General features: G+C 24.0%; 2 protein-coding genes across 5 annotated transcripts; both read left to right on the forward strand.

The window, feature by feature from the left end:
* The first annotated feature begins 2,792 nt into the window (after positions 1-2,792).
* LOC113555510 (heterogeneous nuclear ribonucleoprotein A1, A2/B1 homolog) lies at positions 2,793-8,428 on the forward strand. Of its 2 annotated transcripts, none has more exons than XM_026959869.2 (7): positions 2,793-3,100; positions 4,991-5,248; positions 5,318-5,528; positions 5,598-5,786; positions 5,870-6,058; positions 6,126-6,346; positions 8,347-8,428. In XM_026959869.2, exons 1-6 carry the CDS (start codon positions 3,098-3,100, stop codon positions 6,335-6,337), a joined length of 1,062 nt encoding a protein of 353 aa, XP_026815670.1. In that variant the 5' UTR covers positions 2,793-3,097; the 3' UTR covers positions 6,338-6,346; positions 8,347-8,428. The 2 variants fall into 2 exon arrangements, with proteins under 2 accessions (XP_026815670.1, XP_026815669.1); XM_026959868.1 differs by lacking the exon at positions 8,347-8,428 and adding an exon at positions 7,358-7,500 and having other exon boundaries at positions 2,795-3,100.
* Positions 8,429-10,477: 2,049 nt separating this feature from the next.
* LOC113555512 (histidine protein methyltransferase 1 homolog) lies at positions 10,478-15,105 on the forward strand. 3 transcript variants are annotated; one of them, XM_028188698.1, is made up of 3 exons: positions 10,478-10,493; positions 11,162-11,293; positions 13,725-15,105. In XM_028188698.1, exon 3 carries the CDS (start codon positions 13,740-13,742, stop codon positions 14,484-14,486), a length of 747 nt encoding a protein of 248 aa, XP_028044499.1. In that variant the 5' UTR covers positions 10,478-10,493; positions 11,162-11,293; positions 13,725-13,739; the 3' UTR covers positions 14,487-15,105. The 3 variants fall into 3 exon arrangements, with proteins under 3 accessions (XP_028044499.1, XP_026815672.1, XP_026815671.1); XM_026959871.2 differs by lacking the exon at positions 10,478-10,493 and having other exon boundaries at positions 10,715-11,293; XM_026959870.1 differs by lacking the exons at positions 10,478-10,493; positions 11,162-11,293 and adding an exon at positions 11,609-11,671.
* The last annotated feature ends 1,945 nt before the right edge of the window (positions 15,106-17,050 follow it).

Raw genomic sequence — 17,050 nt, forward strand, 5'->3', positions numbered from 1 at the left:
TTATTCGAATGATTCTGTTCGACTTTCGACTGGCACAAAGAAACGGATCAGTAGGTACTAATGTGGTAAATAAGTCCGTTTTAAAAAAAGTTGGACTTTAAGTCCGGATTCAGTTTTTATAGTCGAACAAAAAGTCCAAGCACATTTTTTAGTGTTAGATAAAAAGTCCAAAGATACAAAATATTTGTAGACATTATATATTATATACATTATATACATTATATTTTTTTCGATTTTCTTATTTCCATTTATTATTAATTTTAATTTTAATTTATTTTAATAGGTACGTATAGATACATGTATTTAAAAATATGAACATAGGTACAATCATACAATATCTTATAGAAACAACAATATCAACATTTATTTGTAACTAAATACATTTCAACAAAACAATGAATTGTATATTATTTATAAACAAGTCAATTAAATTAAAACTAAAAAAACAATAGTACCTATATATAATAAAAATATATTAATTTGTCATTACTATAGTCTATAAGTACCTAACTATAGTGGATTTCTGAAATATTTTTGTTAATTATACGAAAATATAATAATACAATATGTGTACAAACATTTTTAAATTTTTAAATAAATATTAATTTTTGGACTTTTTGTCCAACCCTAAAAATGTGCTTGGACCTTTTGTCCGGCTATAAAAACTGAATCCGGACTTTTTGTCCAACTATTTTTAAAACGGACTTTTTGTCTATGGACTTTTTGTCCTCGGATTTTTCGTCCGCGATTCACTAATGTAGTAGGTATAATACAATAATAGTATTTACGCTTTACCGTGGTCATATTGAGGAAAGTAATCGTCAATGCAAAAAGATAAATGTCTAGTGTCTTTACGTTTACACCATGTGACTATATCTAATTTCAGATGATGCGGGTGCCTATTATACCTACCTATTACTTACGGCATTTTTGGGACCCCATTTTTATTTAGGCTCCCTCCTAAAAAGTTAAGTAAATTATTATAAATGTTATTAAGGCTTAATATTTTTAATTTTTATAAAATATATAATAATTATAATATCTAATAGTAATAATAACATAATTTAGAAAAAATTACATTTTATTTAGCAACAACAGGCAAATTACGGTCCCCTGGCTCAAGTGATTATTTTTTAGGGAACTATTCTAATAATAAAATGCTAGAAGATGCACCCTGACATCCTTACTAATTACTATGATGGACACACTCTGGCCCACAGTTTGCATGTTTGAATTTCGTAAATAAAATTCGTTAAAAGACTAAAAGCACAAATAAAAATTCCCCTTGTAAAACAGTGTTTTAGAAAAATTACATTAAATATTTATTTTATTTTATTTTTATTGATAAGTACTCTATGATTTTGACTTATTTGTGTTGAAATAGTTAATAGTACCTAAGAAATAACAGATTTAACTTTAGCTAAAAGTTGACATAGATTGTTTAATTCAATTTCAATTTTTTGCCAGCTTTTGTATTTAAGATTCTGATCGGAGTGATGAATGGTGAACGCATTGATTTTTCAATGATGTGTTTTTTTAGTGTCTGTCATCACGTTTTGGAGGTACTAGGATACTAGGTAGTACCTAATAGTGCTGTGATTTTTTACTTCTGCCCCGTTTTGAAAAGGACAAAGAATCTAGTTGGTACTTTGGGGGGTCAAAAGTAAAAAATGTCCAGTAGTTTTCAAAAGCGTTAAGAAAAACCCCGAAAAGTAACAGAAAAACGGGTATTTTTACGCATAACCACTTTTTGACAAAATCGATTTTTTTATTTTGTTGTAATTCAAAAACGAACAATTGTAAATACTTGAAATTTTCATAGAATGTTTATATTAGTGTTATCTATTTACGATTAAATTTTCAAAATATTTAGAATTTTTTTAAACTATTTATAAATTATTGAAATTTTCGATTTTTCTACATTTTTTTTCTTGAAATGCCGATAAAAAAAATTTGGCTTTTCAAAAAATCTTTAAAATTTAATACAAGGTTTACTTTAAGTTGTACTTATACTAAATTACTAAATTGTTAGGCACAATTTTTGTTTATAAGCATTTAATAGCTCAAATGTTTACGAAATATTTCAAAATCGCGAAAATTTGCAACATTGAAAATTCATAAAATGTTTGTGATTTATTCCTAAGGTTAAAAAACTCAATACAAGACTATCCAAAAGTTTCCTTTAAGTAACTGTAAAAATAATTTCTAACATCAAAATAGAAAAAAATTTATGAGCATATGAAATTTAATTTTTTACAAAATTGCATAAAATAATGATATATTACAATATAAATATAGGTAATAATATAATATATCCTACTAATTATCCTAGACTGATAAATCATCTCCGTTCAGAATTGTTTTTCATAGAAAATGATACCTGCCATAGTGTCATTGCATTCAAATTTAACGCATCCATTATAAAGATCTACTCTCTATCTCTACTATATAACAGAGCGATACCCCCTTTGTTTTTAATCTCTCTAACTTTGATATATATTACAATTATTTTATTTTAGGTTTTATTATAAATTCAATAGTTTAAATAATCAAATGACAAAATTGTCAACATTTCAACATTAGTAATTAGTTTATACTTATTTAATCGAAAGGACCGCGGTTTTTTCAAACTGGATTTGGTCTCAATACACAGTGTCGTCTTACTGATGTTTACTGTGGGTAGTGACTACACTGATCGCTACTACCACCGCCGCCGGTCCATATTGGTGGCATAAGGCGTTGGATAACTCGCCAACTCAGTGTTTATTTATTATTTTTTATAGAAATTTGTGTTTACGTTTCAAAGTTTCATAATTCGTTCTTGTCTGACGCTTCTGTGATTTATTTAATAATAATTGTAAACAATAAATAATAATTAACCTCGAGAATTGTATAAGAAGTATAATTCTACTTTTCTTGAACTTTTTGTAAACTTTAAACATATCTGTCTTTAATTTAATTATTTTATTGTTGATTACTTTTTTACTAGTCATATCTAATTTATTATTTTATTAGACGTTTACTATCAAAAAATTTCAGTAATTATAATAATACGATATTTGTTCGAATCCACTGAAGATAGTTACGACTCATAAATATGGTAATATTTTACACATTTAAATACTTGAGTTGCAGTTGCTTAAAAATATTAATCTCCTGAATGCACAACAAATATGTATAATAATGCTTAGTGTATATTCCACATAATTTCTTATATGTGTTCTCTAATTTGGTATGTTCACACATTTCAAATAAATTATTTTATGAACACAAACATATTCTTAAATTTTGAAGTTTGTTATTATAAATAAGTTATAATTAATTGCCCATCTATTAAAACAATTGATTAAAACTATGTTTATTATTTTAGAATAATTTAAATTTGTAACTTTTGGTAGTGCACAATAAAGTATTAATAATATTTTAGTTTGCTCTATTTGTATTGTAATATTGATGATAAATGGTGAATAACATTACTGTTGATTTACATTAATGATGGACAATATTGAATTATGATAATTAATTTTTATGATAGTTTCTAATACTTTGGTTAATTTGTAATTTACATTAAAATAATTACCTAATTGAGTATTCAAATTAATGAAAAATTACAATTCATTAATGTTTTAATATGTATATTGTTTACTAGGTATTATATATATAATACATTAATACCTAATCAAAATAAATAATATATTTGTATTGAAAAGAAATTTAACTATCATAAAGATGTCTCAAAAGTTGTTGGTGTCGTGATCTTATAGTTTGAATTATTGTCATATTTGTCTTCTAATTGAATCTTTCCAAAAGGGTGCTATCACTGAATAGTTTTCTACTCATTGTATCATTGCTTTGTTGATCCATTTATTTATTGTAAGTTTTTTTTTAATGTACTGATTGTAAATGTAATTTTTATGAATAAATAAAAAAATACTTAAAAAACACAAAAAAATAAAGTATTATAAAATATTGATCAAATTATTACTTGATATAACTGTTTTAAAACTAGTTGTTTTATATTCCTACTAATTAGGTAGTTTATAATATTCATAATTTAATTATAACAAAACAATTAATAATTCAAAACATATATAAGTATAAGTAATTGTTGTAAATTTATAATAAAGAATTTATTTATATATGAATTTTGTTATACTAACATGATAAATTAAAGAAATCAGTTAAGACCCAAATATTATAATATATTTTTCTCTGACCCAAATCATCTGCTAAGTTAATATACTATAAATTAATTATACAAACAAATTGACTTAATTCTTACGTTATTATTTAATATAATAAACATGTTCTGCACATTTTCTTGGCTTTCTATTCTACTATACATATTTTACTTAAAAGTACTTCCTAATAATAATGAATGATTTGTTTGTCCATAACTTCTGTTATCTATTTATTACACAATAGAATTTTAACAATACGACTAAATATATACTTTAGTCCAAAAAAAAATAATCGGCTGACTGATTTTTGTCAATACTGTGCATCTCCCATCATTTATTCAGTGTCAGATTGTTCACATGGTTCATGACTTACCAATAGCATTATTCATTATGCACAAAAGTTATAGTTCTCTTTTGGAATAGAGCATAAGTAAAAACTAACAATTTTTATAGGGTTTTATTCTTGATATATGTATTGTTTTAGTATTTTAAATACTTTTTCCAGCATTATGCTTAGTTTATAATTTTATAATAGAAAGTATTATTTAAGATAACATTACAAATTATGAATTTATACAAATTTTATTAGAAACATCAAAACGTTCTATAATTTTATTTACTAACACAGAGGAAACAAGTAGTGTTCACATGTAGTATACATTTTTTATAAGTTATTACACTAATGTATTTATGCAAAACTATTCACCAGCAATAATTATTCATTCAATCAATGTTTAAAATATCTACTTTTATTAAATAATAATGTAATGTATTCTATTTAATATAAATTATTTACTTTTTTATTCTAGAGGGAGCCTGAACATTTACGTAAATTATTTGTCGGTGGTTTAGACTATAAAACTACTGATGAAAATCTTAAAAAATATTTTGAACAATGGGGTGAAATTATGGATGTTGTTGTTATGAAAGATCCACAGACTAAACGATCAAGAGGATTTGGCTTTATTACTTATGCTGCTGCTCATATGGTTGATGATGCACAAGGTGCACGTCCTCATAAGATAGATGGTCGAACAGTAGAACCCAAAAGAGCTGTTCCAAAAACTGTAATACAATATTATTTAATTGAGACAAAAATAATTAATTATTGTTCAATATAAATATATTTTTCATAGGATATTGGAAAACCTGAAGCAGGGGCAACAGTTAAAAAATTGTTTGTTGGTCTGTTAAATGACAGTATTACTGAAGATGACTTAAAAGAATATTTTTCTCCATATGGTAATGTTACTTCTGCTGCTCTAGTTGTTCATAAAGAAACAGGCAAAAAACGAGGATTTGGTTTTGTTGAATTTGATGATTATGATCCCGTTGATAAAATATGTTGTAAGTTCCAAGTATATATATTTTATTAAAATATTTTTTAATTTGAATATATATTATTTTGTTAAACAGTAAAAGGATCTCATATTATAAAAGGAAAAAAAATTGATGTAAAAAAAGCATTAAGTAAAGAAGAAATGGCTAGAGTAAATGCTAGAAATAACAGTAATTCTGGAGATAATTGGGGTAATGATAATCGAAGTGCCTGGGAACCTACAATGAGAAATTTTGGAATGAGTGGAAGAGGTGGAGGATGGAGAAGTAAGAATTGTTATTTATGAACAATATAATGATTGTTAATAATTCATATGTATTTATTTTATATAATTTTTATAACATTTTAGGTGGTAATGATCCTGACCCATGGGAATCAGGTCCAAGTTCTCGAGGAGGTAATTGGGGAGGCCCATCAACTAGTGCTTGGGATAATAGTTTCAGTGATGGATATCAACAAAGTTTTGGTGCTGGACCTATAAGAGGAAGTAATGGCCCTATGCGAGGAGGTGGATCGGCTAGACCAGGACCCTATAATAGTAATAAAAAATGTATTTATTATTTAAAAATTCTATTATACTAATTATGTTTTATGTTATTTCTTAGGTGGTTTTGATAGTGGATACAATGACTTTGGTAGTGGATTTAGTGGCAGTAATTTTGCCAGTGGTGAAGGAAATAGTTTTGGTGGAAGAGGAAGGGGAGGTGTTCGTGGAAGAGGAGGTGGTCCTGTAAGAGGAATATCGGGAAGAGGACCTGGAAATCCAAGTCGTGGTGGCAGAGGCGCTTTTGGACGAGGTGGTAGAGGAAGATACTAGCTATTAAAGGTAAATTTAAAATATTTTTTTTAATCAATTATTAACATTAAATATTGTATCATAAAACTTAAATATACTCACTTTGAGTTAACGCTTAGAGCCATTACAACAAACCTACAATTTATTAAATCAATAATTGCAATAAATATTTTAATTATCTATATTTTATTTTTGAACAATTAATTTATTGATTAAAGGGTTATAAAAAATACTTCTGAAGTAGATTTATTTTAATTGAAAATTTTATTTATTATTTATGCATTATACATATCATATAACTGTAGTAAAATAAAAAGGGTTATCACATTCATCAATTATTTACAACACATTGTCCTGCAGTTAAGCCTTATTTTTAAAGTATATTAAACAGAAAATGTATTATAATGTATGAACTATTATTATTTAATACTTCCTAAAATATAAATTATATTTTTAAAATTTTAATATTATAATATGCAATGGATAATATTTACTAAATAAAAATCTTTGGGATTTTTTATGCCATTTTGATTCATTGCCACAGCAACTTTCCTACAATACTCTCTTCTTAGTCACTTCCCCATTCTCTAAGTTATTTTAAGTCATTGACTAACTCCTTGATCCTTATACCTTTATCTGGGGTGTTGTCTTGGTGTATTTGTTTTTCATTGTTTAACCTGTCCAATCAACCTGTAGGTGTCTACATATGTTCAGCCCAGCTCAGCTCAGTTTTTAAAACTCATTGATATTAGTTTCTCCATACAACTGATCACTCTCTTGTTTTTTAAGTAACTACTATTTCAAATATTTAATTTCTGCTTATTGGTTTAAATGTTCAGTTCAACCAATTTATAATTGTAATTACATAATACTTGTTTAACTATATAGAAGTATTTATATTGTGTTGCGTACAATTTAAAAATTGTCAGTTAAATTTGTCTGTTGAAATGTTGTAAAATTGGCTCTAAGTCGTAACTAGAACTATAAATATTTATTTATTAAACAGGTTTAAAGTAGAATATTTGTTTTATTTGTGCACAGGTTAAAAAAAAGTATGAGCTGACCCAAAATGTTACGTAAGGGGTTTGGGTCAGGAGAATTCCAACCCGCAGAAATTTAAACTTGTGCAGGCCATCAGGAATCTTTTTTTAAAACTTTATTCCTCAGTTTATATTGACAAAAAAGAAAGGCATTTTAGGCTTAAAGATTTGTGTGTAATTTTTTTTCTATCTCATATGTGTCTTGATTACAACATTTTAGTGCGAGTGATAATTATTCTTAAAAAGTAGTAAAGATATAAAGTCAGTATTATTCAGAACTGTAAGCAAATTTTCCAAATTAAAGAGTGTGTAGTTAATTAGGTTTAAATAATAAAAAGATAGGTTTAGATGACATCCACAAATTACATTAGAATATAAATAGTATTAACAATTAATTATACATATACTAATTATTTAATTTTATTATTATTATTATTATTTTTTTTTTTTTTTTTGATTGATATGAGAATTAATGATACTGTTTAATATCTTATTTAGAATTAGGAGTAATGGATCGTTTAGTTAATTGAGTTAATTATACATTTCATATTGTAGTCCAACTACCCTCCTTATGATTTATGTTTGTGTTTGATCGTTCAACATATGTCTAACTTATTTAGGAAATATCATAGTGTGTAATAATTTATTGAGTATAGCTACTTGTAATCGACATTTTTTTCAACTTATAATAACAGTGTTAATTATTTAAACATAATTATGCATAATATTTTAATCTATTTTTTGTGTGATGCATAAACACATTATTACACTTATGAAATAAGTTTTCATTAAGTGAATTCTTAAGTTTATTCCTGTCTTTCATTAAAAAAAAAAAATAAATAAATAAATAAAAATAGTGTATAAATTGAAGAACTGTACAATATTTATAATTTTTTTTAACCTGACTTCCAGATTTGTATCAAATCAAAATATATATTTATAATTATTGTATTAAATATCTCAAATTGATTTTATATTTTGCAATTTTAGGAGATGAGTAACAACTTACAGTATACAAAATATACTGATTTAATGTAATAAGGACTTTACATTAGATTATCGTATCCTTATTTTTAAAAGAAATTAGTAAGTATATTATTGTCATTCAAAAGTTAGATAACTAATAAAAAAACAGCTATTAGTTTTTTAGAATTTTCTTTTAAATCTTTCAAAAAGTTTTAGTTACTTAAAAAATAATAAATTATATTTTTATTAAAAATATATAATTTTTTTTTTTTTTTGCTATCTTTTAGTAACAATATTTATTAATTTATGTGTATTGAAAGGTTTAGAGTGATTATATAAACAAATAAATAAATAATTATTACTATATTAAATAACCATGTACTTAAAAAAAAAAAAATGGATAAATAATTTTGATTCAGTTCTCATAGATTGTACATTGATATCAAAAGCTTTAAAAAAATATTATTTTTATGAGATATGCTGTTTATAAATGCGTAGAGCTATGCCAAGGAGGGAGGGGCTAGGGGCATAACATTTTTTTTTATAATATATAGTATTTATAATAAATAAAATAGGGCGTCAAATATTTAACGGCACTGCTCTGTTTATTCATAATATAATTTAATATTCAAATTTTTATTTTTTATGGTAAATATATATATAGAATATAACAATGAAATAGTCGTTTTATGGGTTAAATTACCAATTAAAAATTTAACTGAACATTTTAATTATGTATGATAATATATAAGGATGGGACGATCTTAAATTTACCTCAATTAAAATTTGAACTATATTTTTTCTAGAGCTTGAATCCATTTTTATTCAAACATTAGAACTTGATTAATTTAATTTAAAGTTTAATTAAACTAAATTTCAAATAAAAATAACTATCTTAACTGTTAAAAAGTTCTGATATTAGTTATTACAGATTATGGTACATAGATTAATATTTATTAATATATATATATATATATCACATTAATAATAGTATTTATTTTAATTTAATTTTTCTCAAACTGTTTGAATTCAAAATATTTGATTTTGAGTAATTATTTATAATTGACTTTTTAACAAACTTCGAAATGTAAGTCAGATAGTTCAACATAATATACTAAAATGAAGTATGAACTTGGGACCATGTATATCTAAGTATATTTATGAAAATTGTATTGATAAATTAATATACATTTTATTTTTTATTTGTTTAAATTCAGTTAGTATTGTGTTTTTATTTTTGCACGGATATTTCATATATAATTTTTTCTTAGCATGATGATTAACTTATAATATTAGGATTTTATTTAAATATTAATCATTTTCTTAAACTACAGCATATAATTTAATAAGTTTCAGTATTCAATTTCTATTATAATATAATATTACTCTTTTTTGGGGATATTTAACCAAACCAATTGACTTTTTTCTAATATTTTATTTTCTACAGTTAATTTAATAATTATGGCACTGTTTGTGTTTAGTAGACAGAATTTATTTAATTTATTTTAAATAATTTAGTGAAAAGCGTTTATATTCATAAAAGTACAAGTGATTCATAACCTATTCCAATAATTATACAATATAATATAAAAAAGACTATTTTTACATAATTATTAGACCCTAAATTTGTATGTAAGCACCTATAAGATTGTAGAATAATACTAAACTCAACTTAGAATAATGATATTTATTAAAATATTAAAATATTTCTCATTTCAAACATTCTATGGTTAATTTTGTCGACATATTTGAATGAAAGTATAATAATATTATTAGTCGCCTGTTGTATATTTTTTTAAATATTTCAAATAATTTGAATTATACAAAATGTTTGATTAAATTGTCGAATAATTAAAAATATTATTTGTATTAATTTTTCTTGCATATTTGCATTAATATGTACACATTCTACTATATCTTTTGAAAAAAAATTATTTTTATAACAATAGTAGTACCATATAAAATCAACTATTTTGCCTTACCCATACTTTTAATTTTGAATGATAAATTATTAATACTTGTCTAAAATATTATAAATATCGTGCATAATATAGTTAATTTTTTAAATAATTTTATGTTATCAGCTTAAATGTATAATATAAACATTTTAAACTCATTTTTGCATTAAATTTTCCAGATAATTAGGAGGCTGTAGTCTGTAAAAATAATTAGTAAGTACTAATAATAAAGTAAAATCAGTCATTAGTGATAATTTACTGTTTTTATAGTATAAAATGTATAGATGATTGAGGTGATATTTAATTTATATTTTATAAAAGATAAGGTATGATATATAATTAATTTTAATAAAAAAAAAATATATTAATTTTGATAATTATTAATTGTTTTAATTTTTCCAGAAATATAAAAACATTAATATAGAATAAGATGTACTTTTTTTTAAGTATTTACACAATTTCTTGGCTATTTACAATAAATAATTGAGAAAATAATAATATACGTTATTTACATTTACATATATTTTATTGCAAAATGATAGTTGTCTTACAAGAAAAATGCAATTACCAGTCTTCCTTGTTACACAGTCTATGGACTATGACATGACCTATGTTGAACCTAAGTACAGTTGATTTAAAGATCAATAGATTAATTTTTATTCAGTTGTCACTTGTTTTAAATTATATAGTTTATATTTTATCACTTAACATAGACAGGATATTCAAAAGTTGATAAAAAATACATATAATTGATTTTAAATACTACTATAAAAATATATTTCCTCATTGCTAATTTCTATCATAGAACCTTCTATCAATATATTGTCGTTTTTATTAATAGCCACCATGTATTTATAACATTTATATTTTATTTTTACCAGAATATTTTTCAAAAAAAAAAAAATGTTGATTAATTTTTGAAGATCAATAAAGCTATTGTCATTTCAAAATTGTTAACCTAAAAGGATTAAGAAGATCGAATAAATGGTAGACTAATCCATAGAGGTGAATTAGTAAGTAAATTGTTTAAAATCTAAAGTAAGTTACTAATATTTTTTTTAAATAAATAATTTTAATATAGTATTATTAATTAAAAAATATTTTTAAATGGCACCACTGTATATGACTGATAAAAAAAACAGTATTATCATTTCTAAAAAACTGAAAACTTGCAATGCTGTGTAATGAGTGACTATTGTCAAAAAATAGAAATATTACGATAATATTATTTTAAAAATTAAAACTACTACTAGGATCTCTTTTATTTAGTTAATAGTAAATAGTGAGTGGCTTTTGTAAAAATTGTTCAAAGAATGTGAGAATTGATTTTTTGTTATTCTACGTTGAATAATTAATTATTTTTTTATAATATTTAAAATAATCGTTGACAGGTTAGTAACAGCATGCTGAATTTATAAGTATTTATAAGTCATATAGTCCCAATATTTTTCGTTAGATTAAGTTTTTAATATTTTTTATAAACATTTAATTATTTGTGAATGTTCCTCATTTACAGTATTTACAAATTTGTCTGCATGATTGATGGTTTATGAAGAAGACGCCATACCCGCATGTGTTGTCTCTGTCCTACTAACGTATATCATAACAAATTTTCGTTCAGCAGAATACATTTTGTGATGTTAGCTTTAATATTAGAATAAATTTACCTATTATCAAATTTAAAAGAAAGAATATTATCCAGACAATGACATATGCTTTTAATGATATTATTAAAGTGAGTTACAGCTATGTAAAATATAACAATTTTAAAATGATAATATTATTAAAATCATATGTCATTGTCTGGATAATATTCTTTCTTTTAAATTTGATAATAGGCAAATTTATTCTAATATTAAAGCTAACATCACAAAATGTATTTTGCAGAATGAAAATTTGTTATGATATACGTTAGTAGGACAGAGACAACACTAGCAGGTATGGCGTCTTCTTAACAATAGCCAATATCTTCAAGCTAAGGTATGATTTCCATTCCCTGGTTAGGTCCCTAATTAGTCCCAGTCGTCTGCGGTAAAACTTCTCTGAGTGATTAAAGTTAATGTTTTTGTTATTAAATTGTATATTAAATAAATACCACAAACACATTTTAGTAAAAATAGTTATGATGGTATATTTAAAAAATAAAAATTTTCGATATAATGTGACCATTTTATTTATATAGGGTGATTCACAGAGCATGCTCATTTTTTTTTCTTCTTTAATAAGACAGTTATTCAATATCTAATTTTTAGACTTTTTAAATATACTTAGACAGACCCTATTTTCATTTTCTTAAAATTGTTTTTATTACTTAAGTAGAGTATCTTGTGAAGGTACAAAATTCTATTTTTCAAATGACATCCATCCTTTTCTCCTTTTCTAAACATTTTGTCATATCAAAATAAAAATTAGAATGTGTAATTTAACATTGTATATTAAGAGGACGTCACACCCGCATGCCTTGTCTCCATCTTATAAGTACATAACAAAACAAATTTACGCTCAGCAGATCACATCTAGCTCAGTTAATTTAAAAATTATAGGGTGAGTAGGCCTATTATGAAACTTGATGGTAAGAACATTATCTGTGTTTGTATGTAGGTTTTTTACGATAGCTCAATTTTTAAGTGAGTTATGTGTATATAACAGCATAAATAAAAAATACTCATAACTCACTTAAAAATTGAACTATCGTAAAAAACCCAACATACAAACACAGATAATGTTCTTACCATCAAGTTTCATAATAAGTTGATTCACTCTAATTTTTAAACTAATTGGAGTTAAATGTGATCAGCTGAGCGTAAATTTGCTATGTTATACACTTGTGTAAGACAGTGACATCACATGCGGGTGTTGTGTCTTCTTAAGGATAATGAGCTTGAAAGATTAGAAGTTATAGTAATTTGAAAAATTTAAGTAAATTTTTTAATTTCAATGTTTTTTTTTTTTTTTTTTAATAGTCCAAGTACAGTAGTGTTAAGTAACTCAAATGGAATTGGGTAAAGGGGTCATTCAGATTACCAATTAAATCAGGTTATCTATGACTGTTACAAAATTGTCTTCCATTTTAAGCTATATAAACTATTTGATTTAAAATTATTAATATTATTTTAAATTATACATAAGTACAATAAGAGAGCAGTGACAATGTACACTCAAAGTGTACAGATTATCGTAACCATTTTTAAGAACTATTATCCTTAATATAAAAATTTTAATAATTGAAAAACTACATATTCAAATTTTAAAATAATTTATAATTATAAAGGGGTTCTCAATTGAAATACAAGTTTATATCACAATAAGGATATTACTTAAGTAATAGAAAAAAATCTTAAGAATTTGAATAGTTAGACTACCAATAGTGAGCATGCTTACAACTATACATGTAATTCAAAATATTGTCATAAATTATTTAAATGTATATTTTTATTTTTTCAGGTGAAATTGTTAATAATGTTTAAGCTCAGTTGTTATGTTGATGACGACTTGGATGAGTCTACATCTAATGAAAATAAACATCAAATAGTCAAAGCAGAAGAATTAATTAATCGTAATAGATTGGTCAACTTGCCATTCACAGAATTGATTATTGGAGATACATCTTTAAAACTGTTTCATGAATTTCCCAATATACACAATTCGGATCTCATTCCTGGCACTTATGAAGGAGGATTTAAACTTTGGGAATGTACTCTTGACCTTTTAGAATATCTAAGAAATAACACCATTTTTTGTGAAGAAAAATCTGTCTTGGATTTAGGCTGTGGTACTGGCCTTTTGGGTATTTTTACATTGATTTCTGGAGCTCGGAATGTTGATTTTCAAGATTTTAATAAAGAAGTATTACTCAATACAACTATGTATAATGTATTATTAAATTCTAACGAAAGTTTAGAAGTTTGCAAGTACTATTCAGGCGATTGGGAATCGTTTTCTGTATTTAATGAAGATACATATGATCTAATTTTGACATCAGAAACTATATATAATGTAAACAATTATACAAAGCTTATAAATTTATTTGAAAAAAAATTAAAACTATCAGGAAGTATTTTGTTAATTGCCAAAAATTACTATTTTGGTGTAGGTGGTTCAATTACTGAGTTTTTAAATTGTTTAAAATCTTCTAAACTGAATGCTGATGTTGTTTGGACTAGTACAGAAGGAGTAAAAAAAACTTTGCTTAATATTCATTTTTAATTGCATAGTTTTAAATAATATAAGAAATAATGATTATATCATGACATTGTTTTTAAATTTATCATAATTAACGTTTAACTATATTATGTAAATGGTAATTAATAAAAATTGTATTTATTTAAATGTAATATTATTTTATAATATTAATACATTATTCATTATTATTTTGTACCTAGTGATAGTTTTAAGTATCCCCTATTCATCAATTTGAAAAATATTCAACTATACTCCGGTCATCAAGCGAGCATATCTGGGCGGCAACCAAAATTTGTCTATTCTCGTGCATTCACACGCGATTACGTAGTAGAATGGGGGATATTTGCGTACGAAACTGTGGAGCTCAATCATTTGGATATGCGAAGGGATAGCGCTCTCTCAGTGGCCTGAGTATAGGAAAATAGTCTTAAGTGATTATACATTTAAATTGCTTAGTATTTTCCCATAGTATAAAGAAAAACTACTAATAGTTTGAAAAAAGCAATATTGAATCTTAGTAAATGTAATTTAATTTTAATTTATCTTAATGAATTAAGTTTTTTTACTCTTAAAAAATTATTTTATTAATTAATAATTTAAATAAAAAAATGTATTTTGAGTAAGTGCTAAACATATTTTTGTAAATCATGACATTGTTTTTAAATTTATCATAATTTACGTTTATCTATATTATGTAAATGATAATTAATAAATATTGTATTTATTTAAATGTAATATTGTTTTATAATATTAATACAATATTCATTTTTATATAGTACCTAGTGATAATTTTAAGTATCCCTATTCATCAATTAGAAAAATATTCAACTATACTCCGGTTATCGAGTGAGCATATCTGGGCGACAACCAAAATTTGTTCGTTCTCGCGAATTCATAAGCGATTACATAGTAGAATGGGAAATATTTGTGTACAAAACTGTGGAGCTCAATCGTTTGGATACACGAAAAGGTAGCAAAAATGAAACTAGAGAAAAACTACTAATTGTTTGAAAAAAACAATGTTGAATCTTAGTAAATGTAGTTTAATTTTAATTTATCTTAATGAATTAAGTTTTCTACATAATACTTAGGCTTATATATTCTCTATATATAAATGATATCAAAATTACTCAATTAAATGATAAATTACAAAATAAAGTTTGAATTTGGAAGAATGTTTTTAACTTAAATAGTAATTAATAATTTGTATAAATAACATATAAATAATATAATTTTTCGAATTATAATGATTTTTTTACAAAAGTTAACTTTTAATTTTATATCCCAAATGCCAGGCACGTACAAAAAAATAAATTCGATGAAGAATTATGAAAAATTTACAATAATCAGTATTACATACATTTTATTACTTTTGCATATGATAATTAATTTAAAAAAATAAAAAATAGTCAATTCCAAAAATTAATTAGATTATTATTAGATATTATATACTATTTTAGTTAATAGTTATCGATGATTGTTATAAACTTATAAATTACACCTATATATGTGTCTGCCCAGAGCAGTATATTTTTTGTAATATTTCTAAAGCCAATAATTGCATTTTGAATGAGTAATCATTATTTATTAATATAAGGAGTCTTGTTGAACAGTGTAGTAGCAAAAAGGGTTATGAATACTCTACAATGTTTTGGTCCATTACTCTGTTTTTTGTAAGTATTCTTTATGAATCATAATAGTTTTAAGCAAATGACAACAATTCATTTACATATTTTGACAAAATTTTATTATTTATTGTATATTTAAGAAAAATTATACCATAATATACTAATATCAAAATAATTTAATAAAATTGTAAATAATATTTTGTTAACCAGAAAATACTACTAATAAATTTGATTACTGATGACTTATTTCATTTTTTAACTTACTATTAAGCAATTAAACTATTAAATTTATTTTAATATACATATTATAATATATTGCCTCTGATCAAAATACGGGCACAGCATCCCTCCACATCCAGAACCTTCTTAATGAATTATAAAGTTAGCTTATATAGAAGAAAAAAAATAGTATAGTTTACATCAACATTAGAGAAATACCACCTGTGCAGTCGGTAAAATATTTTGGAAGTCGGAATGTACTTAGATAGACGCCTCACACGGGCAACCCATATCAAAAAAAAAAAAATAAAATCACTTAATTAGAGACTACACCAACTACGACCCTAACTCTGAAGAAAATCACAATATCAAACAAAAGAAAAATAATTTATACACTTGAACTCTGATTAATAATCCAAGTTAATTATACACATTTCAAATAAATATAGAATAATATCAGTAAATATTTTCTTTAATCAAGTGATCTTGTGCCAAAAATTATCATTATCAAATTTATTTATTGTATTATTAAATATAGATTGTAAATTAAAAAATTAATAAACAATTTAATTGTTTAATTTATTTTATTTAAGCTGATATTTTTAAGTGCATAAAAATCTGTTTTGTACTTAAAGATTATTAATTATAATTTATAAATGGTTTAAAACTTGATTTTTATGGATCAAAATATTTCAAAACATTCTTCTTAATATTAAGAAATTATAAAGATAAAAAAAAACA

This window comes from Rhopalosiphum maidis, chromosome 1, assembly GCF_003676215.2.
Source record: "Rhopalosiphum maidis isolate BTI-1 chromosome 1, ASM367621v3, whole genome shotgun sequence".
Lineage (NCBI taxonomy): Eukaryota > Metazoa > Arthropoda > Insecta > Hemiptera > Aphididae > Rhopalosiphum > Rhopalosiphum maidis.

Bases quoted from the DNA above. Each gene is read 5' to 3' on its own strand.
- LOC113555510 (XM_026959869.2), top strand. The intron at 5,787-5,869 runs GTAAGAATTGTT...ATAACATTTTAG, and splicing joins AAGAGGTGGAGGATGGAGAA to GTGGTAATGATCCTGACCCA. The intron at 6,059-6,125 runs GTAATAAAAAAT...GTTATTTCTTAG, and splicing joins TAGACCAGGACCCTATAATA to GTGGTTTTGATAGTGGATAC.
- LOC113555512 (XM_028188698.1), top strand. From the start codon at position 13,740: ATGTTTAAGCTCAGTTGTTATGTTGATGACGACTTGGATGAGTCTACA.